Source organism: Myotis myotis, unplaced genomic scaffold (genome assembly GCF_014108235.1).
Source record: "Myotis myotis isolate mMyoMyo1 unplaced genomic scaffold, mMyoMyo1.p scaffold_m19_p_6, whole genome shotgun sequence".
Taxonomy (NCBI): Eukaryota; Metazoa; Chordata; class Mammalia; order Chiroptera; family Vespertilionidae; genus Myotis; species Myotis myotis.
Genome location: NW_023416368.1, coordinates 36060503 through 36079405, shown reverse-complemented (window position 1 = coordinate 36079405; position 18903 = coordinate 36060503). Strand labels below are relative to the sequence as shown.

Here is an 18903-nt window from a genome sequence, read left to right as displayed (position 1 = left end):
TAAGTTTGGGGATAATTTGTTATGCAGCAATAGGTAACTATATCTAAGTTAAGCTATAAAATTCTTATTGTGAACAGATATTTTTCTTACCAATGTCATCATCAGTTTTGTCTGCAGGTTCTTTTTCAAGACATTCTCGAACAAGATCTCGCCCCTGCAGTGGGTCTGTTCGATCAATCTCTTCATCTTCCTCCTCTTCATCTTCAGAATCAACAGGTCCTTCTGGAAGACGTGTTAAATCTACATCTCCTACCTCACTTTCTGTAGCCTACAGAAAGAAAGCTTCATGTTATAAAAATTGTATGTCACAGTCTGAATTAATCAAAACTATCCCTCAATACCAAATATTATAAAGAATTAGGCAATATTTTATATTGTATCAAAAACAAAATGAGATTTATAAAAAGTTTTCTCTCTGCCCAAAATAGTCTCATCATTCCATGGTGTGACACTTAGGTGATATATCTGACTTGGTAAATAGAAAATGGTTAGGAGACTAAATGTTTTAATACCTGTTTTCTACAAATACTTGCATTTCTTAAAAATACATTTCCTAAAGCATGAAGTGTAAGAAATAAAGACAGTTTACCAACAATCACTTTATAAGTACTTATGAGTTTACACTGTGTGTTGTATATAAAATATCACTCTTTTACCACTAAGGTTTAGAGCAGGGGTGGGCAAACTTTTTGACTCGAGGGCCACAATGGATTCTTAAACTGGACCGGAGGGCTGGAACAAAAGCATGGATGGAGTGTTTGTGTGAACTAATATAAATTCAAAGTAAACATCATTACATAAAAGGGTACGGTCTTTTTTTTTTTTTTTTTTTAGTTTTATTCATTTCAAACGGGCCGTAGTTTGCCCATGGCTGGTTTAGAGTCTAGTAGGGTAAGCAATCATGTAAATTAAGAACAGAAGTATAAAAGAGGTAAAGAGTAGTACTGAAAAGTGCTAAAATAGACCAACTATGAAGGACTCAACAAATATTCATGACTTCCCAATGCCTTACTTGAATCTAATATTGTGTCAATAAAGAAGAACAGAGATTATTTTAACCAATCTTTAATATAAGCTTATATTTATAACCTCAACTCTGGAAACATTAGTCTCATTAGATACTTGTAAAGGAACTAGCAGATTTTTTAAAACCTGTAAACTTAAATATCAGTTACAGAAAATAATGAAGATATCTTTCAGAAAATAAAATTGTCCTGAAGTGAATCTGCTGTCAAAATTTCTAAATATTGCACTCACCTGATACGTATTAATAAAGTAACATGAATACTGAAGCAGTTACAGAAAAAATGAGTTGAACATAATCTTCAAATATTTAAGCCTCATCTCCTATCAAACATTTACTGTTTACTCTGCATAGAAGAGGATCTTCCTTCTTTCAGGGAACTGCTGTTCTCCTCCAACCTAACCCAGAGATTACAGTGGGGAACAGTGCCCAGTCTCTGGCTATGTCAAGCTAAGATAGAAAGACCTCTTGTCTGGATTTTTATAATTAGAACTGGAGGGCAGAGTGTCCTTTTTCCTCTGGTTCCTTAATCAGAAGAATGTGATGCAGAGCAGCACGGGAGAAAATGTAACTAATAGGCAGAGAAAGAGGCAGGGGAATTGGAAGTATACTGAACAAGAGAGACAGACAAAGAAAGACAGCACAACAAAGCAATAGAAACAGAGCATGCAGGATAGGGCATAGCACAAAGAACATCTGACAGAAAGTACCACAGGAGAGAGAGAGGAAGAGCAAGCAAGCTACCAGGCACCAAAGTACTAGAGAGAGATGGGCAGATGCACCTGCAAGCATCCAGGTTCCCTGAGGCTGGAACTGTCTCTGCTTTCTCTGTGGGTCAATCAATTACCCTTTTTGGCTACTGTTAATTCAAAGTTAAAACTGATACTGGCAACTGAATTTGTTTTCTAAGATTCTGTTTTATACTTCCTTCGGATTTCTGCACAGCTTTAAGAAACAACTAGTTTAAACCAGATTAAATACTCAACTTCAGATCTATAAGATTAGACAAGCTGTTAAGGATAATATAAGAGCAATCCTACCTTATGACTAGTATGCTCTCCTGAGTTATTTTTTGGCTATAGACCTTTAAGGTTTTAGTGGAGTATATTTCTGAATAATATACCTTCAGAATAATATACAAACTTCCTAACAGATTACAATCCCTTTTCAAAGACATGTGTACATGCTAAAATGATTTTTCCACAAGTCTAATTTATTTACATAAACTGATTTTAATACAAGGAAGTAGTGTTAAAAAACACTAAAGCAGTATTTTGCACACAAGTTAATTTTTCAGAATACAGAAGCTCATCCCAGGAATAGCCTTTTTCCCCTTTATCAATTCTCAAGGACAATCTACCCTATAAATTTGAGTTCTTAAACCGCACCTGTCCTCATTAATATCAGGTTTTCATCCCTTGACCCAGATTACTTCAACTTTTAGGTTATGTCTGATAAAAAGATGGATGGCTCATAACAAAAAAGCAAGATGCAGATCAATTATATGGACAATAGGGAAGGTGTATTGTCATCTGCCTGAGGAGTGAAGACATTTAAGAAAATAGCTCTTTAGAGAGAATGCAAGTCATGAGTAGGGATGGGGAGAAGACTACTAAAGAACTCTTTTAGGAAACTTTTAAGGCCATGTGCAAATAAAATAATTAATTCTATCCTTACAATTGTCTTCTCCTGCCTGTCTTTTTTTCAAAGTAGGATATAAAGAAAAAAATATGAATAACATTAGTTATGAGAACATACTAAATTGTTAAAATGTTAAGCGTATACAAGAGAAATATGGTGTCAAAATAAGAATTAAGAATAAAAGTAAGAAAAAGTGGCCAAAAGCATACTAGGAAATTGAAAGTTTTGGTAATTTAAAAATAAGTAAAATAAAGTGAGCTACATAGATGGAGTCCAAAGTCTAATTCCTTGACTAAAACAAAGGAAAGCCATGTCTTTAGGTAAAGTTAGATACGATGACCACCACCAGGACTGGAAGTCACTGAATGATGCTTCCGAGGATGCAATTCCTTGGCAGAAAATTTAATTCTATAATAACTAGATAAGAATTTTTAAAATGTATCCTTAATGTCCAGCATATAATAAAAACTTACTAGGTAGGTGAAGAAGCAGAGATGTGATCTGTACCAGGAGAAAAATCTATCAATATAAAGAGGTCCAGGAATGACAGAGATGATAGAATTAGAAGACATGAACTATAGACATTTATTATCAAGAAGTTAAAGGATTTAAAAGAAAATACAAAAAAATTAGGGAGAAAATGGGAGATCTCAATAAAGAAATCCAAACTGTGAGAAGAGTGAACTTGAAGGGCAATAAAAAATACCCAAACTGAAGCAAATAGAGGGCAAAAGCCAAAAAGAAAATTCAACAGAGCCTCAGAGATATCAAAAGCTGTTACAAAAAAGGTAGGTCAAAAGATATGCCACAATCATGAAGGCAGGATACACAAAACATCAGAGGCCTGGCCTTCCAATCACTTTGTCCTAGCACTTAAAGTACAGCAGACCATCAAAAAGATTTTACTAAATTAATTAAGTCCAGAAAAAAAAGTATATTGGTAGAAGGACTGATAAGACAAATATTAAACTTCTTGTGTTTTTCCTTTCCCGCAGTATGAAAGTGTCTCTATGTGTATGTGTAAATATAATTTGGTGAGGCAGACAGTCTGAAGTGATTTTCTGATGACTTGGCCTTCCCCAGATAAACCACCAGAGGATTTCCTTTTCCTGTTTGCATCCAGATAAACATGAAGTACAATAAGGGGAACTACAGATTAGAATGAAAAGTTACACAAATTTACAAAAATCACATTTTCAAATTTAGAGCAAGTATTAAGCCAGAACCTTAGCTCTTCAGTGCTTCTATATTCTGCATTCCTATTTTTAGTATTTCTCTCAACCTTATTCATGGACCACTTAGCTATTATGTTTCTTCTTTGTCTTTCTGGTCAGGACAAGAATCCTGTGAAATCAATCCTTCAAAATGTGCTGTCCAGGCTGGCCCATTCCATAATCTCTACAACAGGGCAGGCAGGCAAAGTGAAGCCTCCTTTGCCCTAGATAATCAAGCTTTAGTCTTGGAAACTACACTGGTTTCTACCTATAAATGTAATTCAACTGAAAAAATTTCTAGGTTACTTCCTAAGTGCCAAAATTGTGCTTAACTCAGTCAGCATGGGATATACAAGTAAGAAAAAACTCTACTCCCCACAAATGTACTATGATAAAAAATGTCAAGTGTACACATAACTACACTAAACAAGAGAAGAGAAAGAGACATGACGGAAAAACTGCTGTGAGGTTCCAAGACATGTGAGACAATGTGAAATGTCATCCAGGTGGAGCTGCTGGCACAGCAGCATTACCACACACTGAACTGGGAAAAGGTACATGGTCAGGGAGTAGCCATTAAGTCAGTCACGGACCAGATCTACAATGTGCAAGTGGAGAATAGTGGAATATAGACCACATTTGCAGATTGTGGTTAGAAGGGAAAGGCTTGGATATAAATGTGAAATGAAGTGAAGAGCGTAAATTAGGTAACAGTGAAGCACTGAAGCTTTTTTAATAAAGTTATAACTTTTGTTTTCAATTTATTTCAAGTAAAAATTTTAAAAAAGAAAACAAAGATAACAGATATTGACTAGGGCACAGATAATATTCTTAACAAAAATATTAAAGTGGAAGAAAACATGTAGTAGACAAAGCTAGCTGAGGTGTCAAAAGAATATCCAAGTGGAAATGTGACATCGGGGACCTGAAGAGACTGGGCAGTAGAGCTCTGAATTAAGAAATCGCTGTAAGGTAATAACTAAAGCATCAGGATTTTTAGGAACATGTTTCTGTCCTACATAGAAGCTAAAAAATAGAGGTGGGGTTAAATGTGGCCCTCAGATTATCTAAAAGTATAGTCATGTGTCACTAAAAGACAGGGATATGCTCTGAGGAGTTAGGTGATTTTGTCCTTGTGTGGTCACAGAGTGCATTTTTATAGACCTACTACACAGTGGGTCTATATGGTATATATAGACTATTGCTCCTAAGTTTCAAGCCTGTACAGCATGTCACAGTATTGAATACTGTAGGCAACTATACGATGATGCTAAATATTTGTATATCCAAACACATCTAAAAATAGAAAAGGTACAGTAATAATACAGTATAAACAAAAGTGTATGTGTATGTACACATACTCGGAGGGGGGTGTTCAGAGGAAGGCTATGGGAGAAACATCATTGTAGGAAAAGTAGTCATCAGAAGGAGTGAGAGAAGAAGGAAGGCAGGGAGGGAGAGAAGGAAGAAGAGGGTAGAGAAAAGGAGAGCAGAGACAGATCTAGGAGATAAAACTGGAGAGGAGAAATAATAAAAGGGGTGGGAGGAGGAAGGGGAATGAGGGGGGAGAGAGAGGCAGAAACTGGACTGGGAGTAAAGATAAAGAGAAATGGAGGGAAGAGAAGTAAGTCTGTGTGCAGGAGTGTGTGTGCATGTGCCCATGTGCGGGGTGGGCTCCAGGGCTCCCCTGTTCCTCAGCTCTCTCCTCTAGCTCCCTTGCTAACTTTGGGTGGGCACAGGGCAGGTGGAGAGCATGCTGAGCCTCCTCCTTAATTTAAACCACCCAGAGCTAGCACTAAATTCAACCTCTTAGTGGGGTCTAGTCTTTTCTTTGAACATCACAAACTTTTTGCTTATAATCTATTAAAATCTTATGGGACCACCATTGTTGACCAAAATGCTGTTATGTGGCACATACGTTAATGAAGAGACAAGTGCTTTAAGTTCAAGATTTCACAGTCCCAGCTCTTGGACAAGACTGAAAAAATAGGAAAGGAAACTAGAGAGAAGCACTCCTATTTCTCAAGTATTGAGAATACATAAAATATGATACCCAAGAACATTCTAACATCTAACTGCATACTTTTAGCTAAATTTTAAGCTAATTTGATTAAAAACACATTCACACTGAAACCATTGCTTGCCTTTTATTCCAGACTGTGGTAACTGCTTTATTCAGAAGTTTCTTCGAAAACTAAAGGCTTTTGTTTTTAAAGCAGAAGACATGAAAACTCTAAAGAAGGAAACGCATAGAAGCACAGCCACAGGTTTGGCCATATAAAATGGTGTAAACAATTTTCTTGTTGAGAATTGCTGTTAGAATGACTCTCTCTCTTTTTACTACAACTCTCCAAATTAAAAATACTTGCATTATTTTGTAAGGCTTTGTTTTTTGTGTTACAAGACATGACTGGATTAGGTGTCCACTTTTAAAATCTCCCAAGTGCTGAGAAATTTGGAAAACCAGACAAACCACTTCAACTGTTGCTGGCCAAGGTATATAAAATGGGACTGTACACCTGTACTATAGGGTGTATTCAGAGCTTTAATAGGTACCACAAAGGAGACATAAGGTCAAGAAAAGACTAAGGGTATAGAGCATTGACTCTCTTTTCTTTTCTTCCCTTAAGCTCTCTTTTCTTCCCTTTTGGTCCCGAGGATCTGATTGCACACATACACTTTGGTTGGTGTTATTTTGTTTATCCATATTTTAAAATTGTAGTCTAGATAGTCTGCATTTTGGGGGATATATTTTATTGATCACCTAGAGGCCCAGTGCACGAAATTCGTGCACTGGTACGGTACCTAGCTGGTGTCAGCCTGCCCGGTACTCGCTCCCTTCCCTCAGCCACCGGCCAGGGCCTCCCTCCCTTCCCCCAGCTGGCCCCGCCCCCTGGTTGAACTCCCAGAAGAACTCCTAGTCAAGGGAACAATTTCCATACTATGCTTTTATTATATAGGACTAGAGGCCCGGTGCACAACATTCATGCACTCGGGGAGGGGGTTGTCCCTCAGCCTAGCCTGTGCCCTTTAGCAGTCTGGGAGCCCTTAGGGGATGTCCGACTGTGGCTTGGGAGCGGGCCTAAGCCACAGTTGGACATCCTTAGTGCTGCCGTGAGAGAGGCTCCCGCCACCACCACTGCACTCACCAGCCATCAGCCCGGCTTGTGGCTGAGCGGCACTCCCCCTGTGGGAGTGCACAGACCACCCAGGGGCAGCTCCTGCGTTGAGCGTCTGCCCCCAGGTGGTCAGTGGACATCATAGTGACCAGTCGTTCCACTGTTCAGTCGATTTGTATATTAGCTTTTTATTATATAGGATTATTTTTGCTCTTATTCCTTTTACCCGCTACTAATTATTCCTTTAATCTTTTCCCACAATTTTATTCAACTTTTATTTTTAATTATATACCATATTCACCTCCTTTTTAAAATTTGTTAAATAAATAATAATGTTCATTGAGAAAAACCATAAAAGCTTAAGGAACACAATAAAAGTACCCACAAAACAACTACCAGCAGAAAAACATTACCATTTGGTCCTCTTGAATTCAGATTTGCATTTGATGTATACAAATACAAATATATATGTGCATGCACATACAGGGTGTCCCCAAAAATGTATACAAACTTCAACAGCTGATAGCTCAATTCTGGAAATGAAATGTATTTTAATAAACACTGCCTTTATAATTATTCAAAATGTGTGTATACATTTTTTGGGACACCTATATATTTATTTAAAGATTCTGATTTATTTTCCTTTTGCTTTTATCTCTGTAGTTTTGCTTGTTTTAATCTTTATACTGTTTCATTCCTTTGGCTACTCTAAACTTAACCCTTTGCGGTCGTTTGTCTACTCTCAGCCACCAAAGCTTTTTTACCGTTCCGGTCGTATGTCTGCTCTCAGCCACCACAGCAAGGAACCGTACGAATCTTAACTCTATTCATTCATGTATCAGTTCATAATTTCTCTGAAAGCTCTTAAGTGTCTAAGCGACCTTGTCACGAGCTAAAACATTGCCCCGACAAATCGGAGATATCGAAACTAAATATAAACAAACGCGGTCGTTCCACACTTGCCATGCAAAACATCGTGGTGAGTCAGTCGCCTTTTGAGAGTGAAGAAATCAACAAGCTTTGGAGATACTTCGCAGAATTTCATATAAAGCTTTACAAATTACGTTTAACTATAATTAGGCATTCTCGCTTGTTAAGATATTTCAAAATAATACTCCAAAATGGCAAAAAGAAAGTTACCGAAAGAAGTGTACTGCGAATCTGAAAGTAACGATGAAGAGTTTTATTTTGGCACCTTGAATACTGACTCTGACGTAGAAAATGGTAACGTTTGTAGTGACGTAGTTCCAAAAAAGAATTAATAAATCTTGTTTATCCTTCATAATCTTGCATGTTATGTATCACTGCTCTTTCAATGGAAATTAATTCCGACCAGTACGACACCCATGTCCAAATTTAATACAACTGCAAAGGGTTAACTAAAGCCCCAGTTTGAAAACTTTTACCTATTTTGGCTACTCTTAAAATCTTTTATCTTACATTTTTGCATATTTTACTTTGGTATTATGATAATTTTCTACTTTAACTTTCTGAAATCCTATTTAGGTTCTAGAATTTCATTTTTAAAATCCTTTTATCTGTCCACTCTCCCTAAATTCATTAAAGCTTACTTTTATTTCATTGGTTACTTTGCAAATTTCATTTAACTGTGTCATCATTTAACTATATGATTCCACTTACACGACCTTCTGGAAAACACAAAACTATAAGGGTAGAAAACAGATTGGAGGTTGCCAGGGGCTGGGGATCAGGAGAAGGGACTATCTACAGAAGGGCATAAAGTACTTGTTGAGGTAATAGAAATGTTCTATGTCTTTATGTAGGCTACACTAAAGAGGATGAATTTTATTAGGCCCAATGCACGCAAATTCGTGCAAGAGTAGGCCTTCCTTCCCCTGGCTGCCAGCACCGGCTTCCCTCTGGCACCCAGGACGTGGGCTGGCTTCCCTCAGGCTGGCCGCAGGCATCCGGGACCAGGGTTGGCTTCCTGCTGGCCCCGGCTTTAGTCAGGAAAGACGCTCGGAAGATGTCTGGTCTAATTAGTATATTACCCTTTTATTATTATACATTACGTCTCAATTAACATTAAACATATATACACAAATACACACAATTTGTGATGCAGCATACAGAATTGATATGATTTGGTGCAGAATGTGATGATCAAGGAAGGAGAACCAATTGCTAACTTCCAGGTTTCTGGGGTATAAAATGGAGTCTTCTTCACTTTCTAATGGAAGCACTCCTTTGACATGCAGGAAGGACAATGTCAAGGATACCTGTCCACAGTTTATAAAAAATGAAACTTTTTTCTTCTATCTCATTTTCTTTCTATCTACCTACCTATCTATCTATCTATCTATCTATCATTTATTATTGAGAGTATTATAGATGTCTCCCCACTTTTTTCCCTACTGCCCCCCTCCCCCCCCATCCAGTTCCCGCCCTGCCAGGCCTTCACCTCCTTACAAAATAAAACCCTTAAAAGCAGAGGGAGGTGTAGAGAGTGCTACCAAAGAAGGAAAACATATGGAAGGCTGGAGCAGGCACTTACAAGGCCATGGTACTGTAGCAAAAGACTTCCAACCACACCAGTAGGTGTATTCCAGTCCCAGCCTCAGGTGTGCAAGCCAGTAGGTGAATATCCTGTACATGCTAATATAAGTGCAACGCTTCAAAATATCCTCCAGGATCTTGCCAAAGATACAGAACCCTACTGTGTGTAACCCATTCATAATAAAGCATTAGCCTTCTCAAGTGACCTTGAATGTCAATCTGTACGCTATCCTCTTATCTCTTTTCTCACATACATCTAGGGCTCTGTTCCTTGATCTAAAACGGTGGTCACATCTAGTTTAGAAAGGATATACTAGTGATACTAGGTTATCTATTGTCTGTCAACACCATATATCTGTTGTATAGTCTCTTCTAGCAAGGTTCAGACACTCCCACTTATCCTGGGAACTTCATTAATCCAGGGTCAATCCTCCTTGGGGTTCCTCTCTAAAAAAAACAGAGTCCAGAGAAGACACTACTCTACTTTGATGGTTAGTGCGCAACAACTGTTATTTCTTCCATGAGATACTTTCGGCGAGGGGCAGAATGCATGGAGTCCAACAACTAAACAAACACATAGTAAGGCCCCAGAGCCATTTATTTAAAAAAAAAATTTCCCTTTTCTGTCTACTATAAAATGGTGATCAGGGAGAATTCCTTGCTCTATTATAAAATGTCAAAAAGGAAGATTTTGTTGGCCAGAGCAATGACTTTTGTGGACAAAGCAAACATGGATGCTTTTTCCAACTTGCTTCTGCCAACAAACTTCCCTTAACATAGAAATGGTGATATTCCTAAAACATCTGAAACTGGGTAACTCAGTAGAATCAGAGTCTAAAATGTTTTCCTAGACAACAATGATTCTATTTCAATAGATTGGTACCTATATGGTAGCCACAATCCACATGTAGCTGTGGGGTACTTGAAATGTGGCTAGTCTAAATTGAGATTACCCCTGTAAGTTTATAATAAATTCTGGCTATTGAAGACAGTATAAAAAACTTAAGTAACTCATTCATAGTTTTTAAATACTGGTTAAATGTTGAAGTGATAATATTTGGATATATTGTGCTAAATAGAATATATCATTAAAATTAATTTTATCTGTTGCTTTTTATTTTAATGTGGCTACTAGAAAATTTAATAGGGCCTTTAAAATACAAAAGCAACTCTAATTTTCTTTGTGATCTTACTTATAGGAGATTTATATAGTAATAATAAAAATCAGCCTTTTTATAAGTTTAAGTTCAGTTGTTTAATAACTATTTTTTGTTGTTGTTAATCCTCATATGAGGATATTTTTTCCACTGATTTTTTCCAAGAGAGTGGAAGGGAGGGGGACGAGAGAGAGAGAGAGAGAGAGAGAGAGAGAGAGAGAGAGAGAGAAACACTGATGTGAGAGAGACATATCAATTGGTTGCTTCCCTCACGCACTCTGACCAGGACCAGGGATTGAACCTGCAACCCTGGTAGGTATGTGCCCTTGATTGGAACTGAACCTGTGACCCTTTGGTGTGTGGGCTAACACTTAACCACTGAGCCATGCCAACCAGGCCTCAATAACGAATTTTTACCAAGGCAAACATTATATGGTTTCATCTGGATAAGAGAAGTTAAAAAGAACACTATGTCCATACACTGCTGAATTATATTTAATCACCCTAAAAAAATGGATCACCTCTTTAATTAGACTTCCAACTCTGAAACAGTAAATAAAGCATTTTTCCCCCAAAACCTTATGCCTGAATTTCAAATCTTACTTAAAAGACATGTGACCACCTAAAGCACAAGCACAGGATACTTGATAGAATAAAAAACATATATATATATATATATATATATATATATATATATATATATATATATATATGTATATATATCACACAAACCACTAAAGTATTACCTGATAGATATCAGATAAACTGCTGCTTCCAGAGTCACTAGCGATGCTACAACCAGACTGACTGGAAGACACGTGAGTCACCTGTGGATGAGGGTTGTCTGTGATATGCATCTTCGTAAGATCGGCTGGAAGCTGAAGAAGAAAAATAATTTAAGATATTCTAAATATCAAACCACTTTCATAAGAGAATTTTTGACACAATGCAACTTCTGCAACAAATTTTTGCTTGATGTACATTACTGTACAACTTCACTTCTAAGCAAATTTTCCATTTTTAGGAAATCGCTTAGGAAATGATAACCAAATTAATACTCTGACACTATTAGGCAAGCCTACAGTGGAAACCTACTGAACAGTTTTCAAAAAAGATTACTATTAGTAATGGTATTTCAAAAGAAAAACTTTCCCTCACCACAAATATCAGCTGTTTCCACAATAAAGGGAGGGAATAGTATTATGTACACATATGGGAACACACACCAATACAAAATGATTGCTAATAGAATAAAACAGTAATATCTTGAATTAAATTACAATATCCCATGATCACAGTGCAAATAAGGTAGAAATAAGTGGGGAAAAAAAGGCAACTAGAAAATTATCATGTACTTGCAAATTATAAAACAGACCTCTAAATAGCCCATAGGTCAATGAAGTCACAATTTTGGAAGTTAGAAAATATTTATACAGAATAAAAATTAAAATGCTATATATCTAAAACCTACGGAATAAGCTAAAGCCATACTAAGAAGCCGTTTTATAGCTCTAGTATGTGTATTTATAAAGGCAGCAGAAAATCAATGAGCTAAGTAAACTGCTTACAATAACTATAATAAAAAAATATTGATGGGAGTAGTCCTCAACTCAGAGATCTTCCTTCCACTTTGTTTCTATTGTTTAGATAAAAAAAAACACCAAACATGCCCTGACCAGAGTGGCTCAGCTGGTTGAGTGTCATCCCATGAACCAAAAGGTCATGGGTTTGATTCCTGCTCGGGGAACATGCCCCTGGTTGTGGGCTTGACTCCCAGTGGGGGGGGGGGGGGGGAAGGGAGGTATGCGGGAGGCAGCCAATCAATGCTTCTCTCTCACATTAATGTTTCTCTCTCTCTCTCTTCCTCCCTCACTCTCCCTTCCTCTCTCTCTAAAATCAATGAAAACAATTTTTAAATGTCATGTAAGAATGAAATAGATTGAAAAGTAAAGACTGAAAATAGTTTCAAAATGTCAGATTTTGGTTGTGGTGAGGGAGATATTCTATACACCCAGATTCCTACAGAGATAAGACTAAAGAGGTCATTCATAAAAGTAACACAATAAACCAAAGCCAGAAGAGCAAATCTGTAAATTGGCTTAGAAAAGATACTTAAATGTACTGAGCAACCTTCATCCTCACTAGATCCTAGAAGGCAGGCATTATTATCCTCCCCACTTTACTGATGAGGAACTGAGGCACGAGGATTTGCGACTTGCCCAAGATCTCACACTCAAGTTAGTAGTGGAGTTGAAATTCAACTCAGACCTATCTGACTCTAGTACTACTCTCTGATAAACTCTTACTTTGTGCCAGGATCTCTGCTGGCAACGTAATGCTGGAAACAGATGGATCCTACCTTCAAGGAGCTCAGTGTAAAAGTGAGAGAGGACACAGATTTACAAGCATAGAGCAACTGCTTTCAACTTCAAAAACTAAGATTTCATTAGGAATCCCCTCAACCTCTTTATCCAATGGAAAAAATAATGATGGTGATTGCACAGCTAACATCTGAGGCTCACTACATGTCCCAAATATGTAAACTGTAAAAAAATACATTTCTAGTGAAGAGAAAAATTGAGGTTGATGATCCAAAGTAATTATAGCTTTACCTGCAATATCTAGCTGAAATGTTTTATTTTCACATGGAGAAAGCATTCTTCTATCATTTCTACAAATAATTTGACATTTTTTTCAAAATGGAAAACAAATACACACACATGTATGTGAGAGAAATTTTCTCTTACTTTCTCTTTTAAAAATGGCCACAGACAATGGAATGTGTTGAAATTCTATAACCCTTAGCAATTAATGGTTGCTATACACATAGTACACAATCTGACTTTTTATGATGAAAAAATTTAATCAAGATTCAAAGATGAGAGTTATTAGAATGCCTTGTGATAAATATTAATATACTTGATATATAATGGAAAGCTGAGAATAAACATTTATCTTATAAGCAACTGAAAACAGTGGAAAGTGATATAAATTAGATAACAAAAAACTCCCAACATAAGGACCTGTATGGGAAGCTGAGAAATCAATGGAAAGTGAAATACTTTTTGGGATATAGACAATCATGCTATCTATATCCCAACTAGAGGCCCATTGCACGAAATTCGTGCACAGGAGGGGGGGGGGGGGGGGGGAAGGGGGTGGTCCTTCAGCCCTGCTTGTACCCTCTCACAATCCGGGACTGCTGGCTCCTAACTGCTTGCCTGCCGGCCTGCTTGATTGCCCCTAACCATGCTGCTTGCCTGCCTCATCGCCCCTAACCACTCTGCCTGCCTGATCGTCCCAACTGCTCACCTGCCTGCCTGATTGCCCCAACCGCTCGCCTGCCTGCCTGATCTCCTCTAACCACTCTGTGCCTGCCTACCTGATCACCCCTAACCACTCTGCCTGCCTGCCTGCCTGCCCGATCACCCCTCATATTACACTTTTATTATTATAGATAGTCGTCTTGCTCCAAGCTGTAAGGGCCTGCTTGTCATAGAGATAGAAAAGTTTTAATTTTTACTCTTGATATGGCAATTAACTAACACAGATGGCCACCAAAAAGGTGACTTACCAAAGGGTGTATAGCAAACGGTGCTGTTAACTCTTCTTCCATGAAAACATGCATGTTGTGCATTGTATCTGCCTGGGTACATAAAAGAGTGAAGTTTCTGTCTGTCTTTGCAATCATATGAGAGAACTGTGTGAGACCCCAGCCCAGTCTGGTTTGGTGCTCACAGAATAATAGAGCTCTTTTTTTTTTCTTGCTCCATTGGTGGAGATTTCCTAGAAGTTTCAGGATATCTTCCTTTTAATTTTTCCTCAACACTCTGACTTTACTTATGTCTCTCACCTTTGCTTTCCCTCCATCCCCCATGTGCAACAGTAAATTGCTCCAGGCTCACTTCGCTCGAGTGTCTAGGACAGTGGTTGGCAAACCGTGGCTCGCGAGCCACATGTGGCTCTTTGGCCCCATGGCATGGGCCACGAAGTTTCAATCGCACTGTACGTGTGCACCCACACGTGGTATTTTGTGGAAGAGCTACACTCAAGGGGCCAGTTTGCTGACCCCTGGTCTAGGAGATTGCACAACACATCTGCCACCAGAACCACGATTGCCAGCATTCCTGGTGCTCCCCGCAGTCTCGGCTTCCACTTTCAGTCCAGGGGCTGCAGAAACTGAAAGGACTGGGGACTCCAGCCGCCCTGTCCCGCCCTGCCCCGCCCCCTCGGCAGGGTTGAAAGGACCAGAGACTACAGTGGGCGCCATCTTTGTGATGGTGTGAGGGTCAATTTGCATATTCCCTCTTTATTAAAAAGGATTATACAGAGATATTGTTATCTCTGCATCTAAATCCCTGTCTCACACACATATACACGCACACACACAGATGTCCAGGCAACTCTACAATGATATACTTGTATCTTACTTTTACTACCCAATGAAGGTCTAGCATAGTGCTTACTCCACACATGAACCTATACATTAAGTATCTGTAGAAAAAATGAATACATTTGCCTTCTGAACACTATTATTGTTGCTCAGATTTCCTCGGATATATGAACAGATGAAGTTTCATCACAGGCAAATTCAGTATTTTAGGGAGGGCAGCACTTCCTCAACTGTATACTTTAGAATAATACTCATGGATATATTAAAGAAAAAAAAAGGTGTGAGGGTTTACTAGCTGAATAACTTAGAAAATAATGTTATACTATATGCTCCTTAGTTCTTCACAACAAACATAAGCATATTTATGGAGGGTCTAAGAAGTCCAGTCTCAGGATCAAGGTATCTGTTTCACACAGCATTCTCCAAACTTTTCCCAATATTCTTATTCCACCCCCCCATTCTTATTAACATATTTCCAGTGTAAGAAATAATGCTTTGGGATAAGCCCGTGCATCTATCCAAGAAATATTCATAGGGCAATTAATCTTTGCTGTCTATATCAGGCTGGTGGCAGAGAACTATTTGAATCTAGATTGCCACAAATGCAGGTGTGTATAGCACAAGGGCAGTATTATATGAACGTTCAAGATTTCACATCATGTTTAAAAACTTAATCAAGAATAACCTTCCACAACTAAGAATGAAAATAGGGAAATGTACTCTTTAATAAGAAACTTTACTATCTGAAACTTCTTGCCCCTAACAACCCATATCTCAGCATTATTTCATTTAAGAGAAGGGCATGCAAAGGGCTCTGTAAGTATGAAGTAATATTTACTATTAGCACTAAAAAGAATGCTTAAAAATTGCACAATTCCCCAACAGAATAGCATTCCTCAAAGATCCATTGTTAAATTCCAAGCTGCATTATTAGAATATGCTTTTTAAAACATAGCTACCTGACAGAGGAGCACCGTGCCTATCCAGAAATCACCTACCCATTAACTTTATTTAAAAGACCAAAGAAATAACGATGATTCTTGGCATTTTACAAAGTCTATAAGTTCTTGTGTGCTACACACTGGAAGACATTTCAGAACTCTATACTCAGTTACTATAAATATAAATAAATTTCTATTAAGCTTGCTGGTCTAATTTCCCATTTATTGAACAAGAATACTAGTCATAAAAGCAATAATGAAACATCATGAGGTTTGGGATATTAAAGAAGACAATTAAAATACTAAAGTAACAAATGCAGCTTAGAAAGACCACATTTTCACTGGGGATAGAGAGCAGGGAGAATGATATTTAAGATGAGTCCCAAGGATGTCAATTTAGACTAAATGTACTGAATAGTACTGACAAAGACCCAGAACTGCAGTGTCCAATACGGTAGCCCTAGTCATACATGGCTACCAAGCCCTTAAAGTGTGTGGTTAGTCAAACTGACACATGCTGTAAGTGTAAAATGCAAATTGGATTTAGTAATTAAATCACTACTACATTTTTATTGTTTTAAAAACTTAATACAAATATTACATTTCACCTTAAAATATTTTAATGTGGCTACTAGAAGGTTTAAAATTACATATGTGGTTCACATTTTATTTCTATTGAATAAGAAGTAAACAGTAAGCAAACCAGTGTAGCTCAAGTACAGGTTTATACAGGAAGACACAGGAGATGAAGCATTCCAGATGTAGCCAGATGTAGCATTCTTGGGTGCTTAGATTTCCTGAATGAGAAAAAAAGCTACTGAGAGGTTTAAGCAAGAAAGTAAGTAGAAGAGACTTGGTTCTTAAAAAGATTATTCTGGAAGTATAGAAGATGAAGTGGTAGAAAATTATACTTATGGGAAACCGGAAACATTAGTCAAGGCACAGGAAGATGGAGGCTTTATGAAATCAAAAGGAAACTACCAGAATTATAAAGGGGCTTCTACCACTAGATAATGACATATCATAAAAACGTCAGCTGAGAGAGAGAGGAAGAGAGAGAAAAGATTCTAAAACCCCAAAGCAGCCTGGAGCCTATTTTATGGAGACAGTCTAAACTTTCTCAAAAGCCCTAGAGGAGGTAGCTATATCTAATCAAAGTGGCCTTGGTATACACCAGCACTGTGCCTGAGGCATGCGAAGACGAAACATGAATTCATGTCTCATTACACTTTCATTAAAAAATGAGGGATTGGGGGAACACTGTTAAATAACTCAATAAGTATTAGAAGACATATTTCTCCCACTTTATTTTTTTTTAAACCACAGAGCAGCTTTCAATTAATATGTGCATTAACAGTGAGTTTATTAAAAGTGAAGATAGACTTAATGAGGAAAAAAAAAAAAGAGTGCCTGGTAAATTTGAGGACAAGCAAAGAAACCAGAGTGAACAATCAGGAGGGTAGTCAAAGATAACACTGTCTAGGAAGTCATGGTGAAGACTCTGACTCTGACTGTGAAGAATGTCTGCCAAGGAGGAGGGAGTGATCAATTATGTCAAATGCTGCAGACAAGTAAAGTATGATAACGGCCAAGAAATGACTTGTAAATTTAGCTATGTGTAAAAATGAGAGTGCAAGTACTTCCTAGACCAGTGGCTGACTGTAGGAGCACCCAAAGAAGGAATATAGAAGACAAAGTGGTAATGGCTCCTTCACTCAGTCAACAGTCACTTAGGGCTTTAAATAGACCAGGAAAGTGAGCTTTCAACTAAGAATCACTCAAGGAAGTCAACTCCCTGAAAGAAACTCCAAAAACTCAACTAAGAGGAGAAGAAAAACTAGAAGAAAGAGTTAATAAGACAATGGGGAAAAGAATAGTATTCATAAATAAAAACAAGTTATTAAACAAGGATAATTGCGAAAAAGCATCACTTAGATTTTAGAAATGAAGGATATGATTAAATTATGGAAATTTAAAGATAACTAGCAAAATAGCAATTGGCCACAAATGGAGAATGAATTAATAAGCCAGAAGATCAAACTGGAAATGCAGAGTGGGAAAAAGGATAAAACAAATGTTTGGAGACATTATGGACAGATGCACAGTTCCAACATCTGGAGGAATGAGGAATGACAGAAAGAGTTGCGGTTTTCAAAAACACACACAAAACACCCCAAATTTCCCACATCTGAAGACAAATGGTAATCTTCAGCTTGAGAGACTTCCAAGTGCCAAGAAAGGAAAACAAAATAAAAATTTAGACAACCCACGTAAAACTTCATGGCATCAACAAGGATAAAAGATTAAACAGAAACAGCCCTATCCAGTTTTTCCCAGTGGTTAGAGCGCTGGCTCTAGAATCGAAGGATCTCAGGTTTGATTCCAGTCAAGGGCACATACCTTGGTTGTAGGCACCATCCCCGCCCCGGTCAGGGTGCCCGTGGGAGGCAACCAATCAACTTGTCTCCCTCACATTGATGTTTCTCTCTCTGTCTCCTTCCCCTCCCTTCCACCCTCTCAAAAAAAAATCAATGGAAAAAAATATCCTCTGGTGAGGATTAACAGAAAACAACAACACAAAACAGAAAAAAAGTAAAACACAATACTTAACAAAGGAACAAGAATCATAAGGAGCCCAGACTTCTCATCCCCAATTCTGGATGCCAGAAGACAATGCATTAACTTTTTCTAAGTGCTAAAGGAAAAAGACTTTAGACTGATTATTATATATACAAAAAACAATTATTTTTAAGAGTTAATATAAAGCATTTTGAACATATAAGGACTTAAGTTCCAGAATCTTGCTGCTAGAAATACTTATTTCCTCAATAAAATAAATGAGTTCAGAAGTAATGAAATCCAAGGAGTAGCATGGGAAAAATACAGGAATTAATAAA

The 18903-nt window shown here is 37.7% G+C and overlaps 1 protein-coding gene across 18 annotated transcripts in view; it reads right to left on the bottom strand.

The window, feature by feature from the left end:
- The window catches only part of RAPGEF6 (Rap guanine nucleotide exchange factor 6), a 194333-nt gene that overhangs the window by 86487 nt on the left and 88943 nt on the right, over positions 1–18903 (bottom strand). For 9 of the 18 annotated variants that reach the window (XM_036312320.1, XM_036312315.1, XM_036312328.1 and 6 more), the window contains 3 exons: positions 14247–14318; positions 11419–11550; positions 91–268 (listed from right to left, as the gene is read on the bottom strand). In XM_036312320.1, the coding sequence (XP_036168213.1) occupies positions 91–268; positions 11419–11550; positions 14247–14318 (382 nt within the window). The remainder of the gene's footprint in view (positions 1–90; positions 269–11418; positions 11551–14246; positions 14319–18903) is intronic. The other 9 variants (XM_036312334.1, XM_036312322.1, XM_036312323.1 and 6 more) reach the window with 2 other exon arrangements.